At 32.4% G+C, this 5,420-nt stretch overlaps 1 protein-coding gene across 1 annotated transcript; it reads right to left on the reverse strand.

Annotated features, from left to right (window-relative positions):
- Window positions 1-1,771: 1,771 nt before the first annotated feature.
- LOC107410686 (uncharacterized protein At1g08160) lies at window positions 1,772-2,870 on the reverse strand. The gene has a single exon (XM_016018148.4). The coding sequence runs from the start codon at window positions 2,702-2,704 to the stop codon at window positions 2,105-2,107; it is 600 nt and encodes a 199-aa protein (XP_015873634.1). The 5' UTR covers window positions 2,705-2,870; the 3' UTR covers window positions 1,772-2,104.
- Between the last annotated feature and the right edge of the window lie 2,550 nt (window positions 2,871-5,420).

Consider the following 5,420-nt stretch of genomic DNA (forward strand, 5'->3'; position numbering starts at 1 on the left):
TTTGAGGCATATGTTAATAGGAAAATGATAGCTATAGTTTTTTTGCTTCTCACATAAATGAAGCAAAACACACTAAAAACAGAGCATAGGGAGACTATCTTTGTTAACAATTAAAATATGAATTTGGTTTCTTTTTTATTTTCTGCAATATCTCTGCAATATCTATTAATAACATGATAATCTTTAAGTGAAACTCATAACATATATTTAAAAGTTTGTACCAACAATCAAACTGCCTCAGTCTTTTTAAGTATAACAGATCCAATAATACTCACTCAAAAAGAAAAGCTTAGTACAAATTGATACACAAACAATGATCATTTCAAACTCATACGAAAGTTGAACAAAAAGAATAATAAAAAACAAGAAAAACAGTTAAAGGAAAACCCTAATTCCTAAATAATGGATCAGAAACTACAATCTTCAATTGGGATGCAATTATGCCAAGAACCACAAAAGGACAGACGCTCATTTGCCCAGAGAATTGCTTTTCCTGGGCTGATTCTGAGCGCTTAATCATGGAACTGGAAGTCATTTTTTAAAAGGAAGAATGATTTTAATGAATTTGTCCTTTCTACTGGTGAGGATGATTAGCTGGATTATCCTATATAGAGAGCTAAAAGAAGTAGAGAATAGTAATTTCGTAAATGCTTTTTGTGAGGAACACATTTATTAATTTAATTTTGATTGTTATCTTGTAGCTTTTCCTTTAGTAAGTCTTTCCTTTGAACAAAGGAACTTTTTTCTCCTTCATAATGTTCTTGCATCAAACTCAAAACATATCTAAAATGATTCAGATATCAATTCAAGTATCATGAATTCCATGTCCAACATTTTCTATATATATATATATATATATATTAGCCCTTGGATCATTTCATGGATTGGAATTGAAAAATTAATCAATGGTCTAATATTAGTTTAGTTGTATATGAAAACCTCATTTCAGAAAACAAACCCTGTAAGAATCGTGTGAATTATCAATGCATTTTCAAATTTTAGTATTTAAAAGGCTTTAATGGTAAATTAAGGAGGTCCAAAGCTACAATAATTAGTCTGCAGGTATAAAGGGGCATATGACTAGAATCCATGATTTCAAGGATGTGGAAGTGAGGGACTTATCACTAGATTAACTTGAATACTTGACGTTATAAATGATACGTATTAAGTCTGTCTTCTAATCAAATAAAATTTTGAAATTAAGGGTAATTTAACACGGTATAAGAGACTAAAGGGGTTAACAAATACGCATATGCATTAGTTTTGTTGTGCACCAATTGAAGAAAACTGGTATATAAAGAACATCATAAGTACCCTATCTCTTTTGTTCTTGTGACCCTTTTCCTCTTTGGCCCATTGGAAAATTGGGTATTTGGAACTTTTTTCTCCTTTTATCATTTTTTTTTTCCTTTTCTCCTGCCTTTGTCTCCAGGATTGAATATATGCACTATATGTTAGCATAGTATGACAGACAGTTCTAATGTAACTCTGCAATATAAATAATATTATACATGCGTGTATATGTGTAGGATTAAAATTGGGTGAAATTTTTCTCAAAATCTTGTTCACTATGATCATGCATTGTTTAAACGATAATGCAGTTTGATTAGAGCAGTTTTACATGGTTCCATATTCTTGTAAAATTTCAAGGATATTTTAGTAGGAAAATGATAGCAATAGCAATGATTTTCTTGCTTCTCACATAAATAAAACAAAAACACTCTAAAACAGAGCTTAGGTAGATTAACTTTGTTGACAACAAAAAGTTGAATTTGGTTTCTTTTGATTTTCTGCAATATCTATTAACAACATGATCATTTTTTAAGTCAAACTCATAATATATATTTTACAAGTGAGAAATCCCAAACTTGGAAATAATTAGTACCTCCAATCAAATGCTCCATACTCTTTTTAAGTACAACAAATCCAATAGCACTCACTCAAAAATAAAGGCTTACTACAAGTTGATACACAATCAAGGATCACACACACGTAATAAAGTTGAACAAAAAGAGGAAGAAAAAACAGGATAAACAATTAAGGAAAAACACAAATTCCTCAGACAATGGATTGGAAACTACAATCTTGATCAATGCTTTTCCGCTCAAAAAACTGCATCACAGAATGTCCTCTCATAAGTGTTAGAGCTAGAGAAGTGCACCAACACAGGAGAGCAGAAAATCTTTAGAGTCCTATGACTTGACCTCCAGGCTCCAACCTTAAACCTTATCCTTGCCTTGATACGAACAATTAATTCGACTGCCCCGGATGATCTTTCGAGCTTTAGGTCCTCAACCACAGAAGGAAATAGTTCCACAGATTGAGCTTTCAGCTGGACATCCAAACGGTTCATACTTCGATGGGGTTGGAAGAATGGCTGCACCCCATTGTATGCTAGAATTTGATCATCATAATCCACTTGAACATCTATTTTGTCATAGTAGATAGAGACTTTAGAGTTGGGATTATAAGCCCTTATGACAAAATCAAAGGTGGAATCGAGATGATCTTTGGACAGGTTGAAGTTATGGATCGAACCCTCATCGACGGTGTAAATTAGATGTTTTGGTCTGATCACTAACCAAATGATGAGCACAGCTATACCAGCAAGGATGATCAAGGTTAGCAAGAGCATAGCAATGATTCGAAGAAAACTCGTCCTATGCCGGGCAGGTTTTGCGGGTTGTGGTGCAGGATTGGCCATACTAAGGGATGGATTTGCTTCTTGTTTGCTTGGATTTTGGTTTGAAATGTCAAGGCTTCAAGGCAGGAGTTTGGAGTTCTTTTGCTTAATACAAACAATTGTTTGGTCTCTGCCACCATTTCATGCCCTGACTTTTATCTTTGTTATTAGCAACACTTTTTTGCTTTTCATTTCGTGAGTGAAACTCAAGAAATCTAGAGGATATATTATATTAAGGATCTGAAGCATTGTTCTTTTCTTCTACAGCGAATGTTTAAGATTCAAAAAGAGCAAAATGATAGGTATAAATATATGCAAAGCAGAACAGCTTTGGAAGCTGCTAATGGAAGACCATATATACACTGTTTGAATATGCTACATATGGGGACAACAAGGGAAACTAGAAGAAAAGAATGTGCTGAAACAGAGAGTGGATACAACATTCAGATACCTAATCCAAATCTGAACTCACTAACTATAACGCATTAGCAGGATCAATTCCACTTAATTCCATCATTATATTTAAAAAAAATAAAATCCTGTAGGTTAATATCATTGGCTTTCATAGTTCTTCTGTTAGTTAAAAGATGTTTTGGTTTTATATTCAAGCTAGTATTTTCTTATTTGCTTTTTGTTTCAATTTTTTTTTTTTTTTTTGTTCTTTTCTTGCAGCCTATTACTATAGCTAGCTAATGCACAAGTTAATCTGTGCACAAAATAACAATTTTCAGATCAATATTTGAAATTAAATTTCTTTTTGTGGATCTTGCTTCCAATCAAAGTTATTCCAAGCCTAGAACCGTCGTTTTCATAAAATACCAAAATCATATCTTTCATCATTAAATTGGTTCTATATTGATAATAAGTTTGCCCCAAGACCAATATTCAATTTTTTTCAACAAATTCTGTATCGGTATCGTGAACATGTTTTGGAACAGGGAATAAATCCCATTAATTTAGTTGGATCGGTTTAATTAATTGGAATTAGACAATCAAATCAAATCCAGTGTTTCTCACGCCCTTAAAAAATTCTCATATAAGTTCATTTATGTAGGCTACAAAGGGAGACTTCAAAGATACAAAAACTAAAAAGAACAAATAGAGGCCCCGCAGGCCTAAAAGACTCGCTGGAAGCCAGAAGCTATGCTGGACTTGGGCAAGAAGCCCGATGTCCTGAGGCCTATGTTGCAGATTGTATGACTTCTAGGCCCAAATCCTTATCTGGTGTACACAAGGCTTCATTAAGATTTAAGACCAATCTTCATTTGCTATTTTTTAATGTAAGAAGGCTTTTTTTTTTTTTTTTAATTGATCCAAAAAAAGAAAATTACTTTTCCCTTTGCTGCACTCTAAAAGTATTACTAAATTACCAAAAAGCCCAAAAGAATTGTTTTTTTAAAAAAAAAAATTCAATGTTTCAGTTTATTTTTTATTGTAATAAAAAAAAAAAAAAAAAAACTAAAACACTAAATAGTTTATAAAAACTAAATACAATGTGTTAATATTTTACTTACTTACATATTAATACATGGATAAATGAATCAATAAAGCAATAAATAATAAACGTAATCTCTAATATAGAGTACTCTTTGAAAGTGCAAAATCTAATAAGGGCCTTGAAAAGTCTGAAATTAAGAAGAAAACCTATTGTTAAGCGGCATTTCCTGTCAAATCTTTTTTTATCATATAGAGACTATGGTTATGCTAGATGACTATGGGAAAAGACATATTGAAAAAGTATATATTGGCAATGTTTGATTCATGTTGCAGGAATTAAGTGAACGAGGATAAAGACTATATATAAATTCCACTACAGCATTGATATGATGCAGATTCAGAGCCATTTGGGTCCAAAGAAGAAGCTTTTAAAGATACCAGTACACTTTCATTCTTTAGCTTAACACAACCTTTGACAGATTGTGCACAGCTGATTATAGATCTGACGAAGAACCTGTTCGCTGAAAATTGCCATGTTATCATCATTTGCGTATCTTTTGGTGGAAGTAAGTTACATAATTGATTAGTTATCATCAACTTAAAGTTTTGATCAACGCGATGATTTCGTTTCTTTTAGTAATATTCAGTGCTTGCATCGTGGTTTCATCTAAAATACCAATCGCCATTGGTGCTTTAGCTTCTTCCGCTCCAATACTCTAATATGATGACATGACACCGCAAAATGCATACTATACCATTGCCACCAAGGATATTAGAGTAATGAACCAAAAACCTCTCTTGAAAAGCCAATTAAGTTGTCTCATTGAATTTTTTTTTTTTTTTTTTTTTTTTTTTTTTGGGCCTAACTAAAACAGGATAGCAGTGAGAGTTGACACAATACAAAGACAATATTCTCTTCGTCTGAAATTGACAAAGTTGAAGCTCAAACAAGGTGATAAATGTTTATATCAAACTTCTCCAAGTTCAAATGTGCAATTGTTATATGCTTGGTTAAGAGCACACTTCTGCCATGCTTGTCCCCCTTAATTTATACAGATTTGTTTTCTTGCTGTTCCATTCTACATCTAGCATATAGATTCCTCTGACACTTCCATTTCCATATCATGTTCTCGTAGATAAAAAGAGAGAACTTTTCTTACCAAAGATATATATGTATATATATGTATGTAGAATGGAATATGTCTACATTGATCAGCGTTCTCTTTCCCTCTCTTACATTAATAAGTTTGGTGCTCCTTATTTGAGATATTGTTACCATATATACATCGTTTGCTTATTG

Source organism: Ziziphus jujuba, chromosome 10, assembly GCF_031755915.1.
Source record: "Ziziphus jujuba cultivar Dongzao chromosome 10, ASM3175591v1".
Taxonomy (NCBI): Eukaryota; Viridiplantae; Streptophyta; class Magnoliopsida; order Rosales; family Rhamnaceae; genus Ziziphus; species Ziziphus jujuba.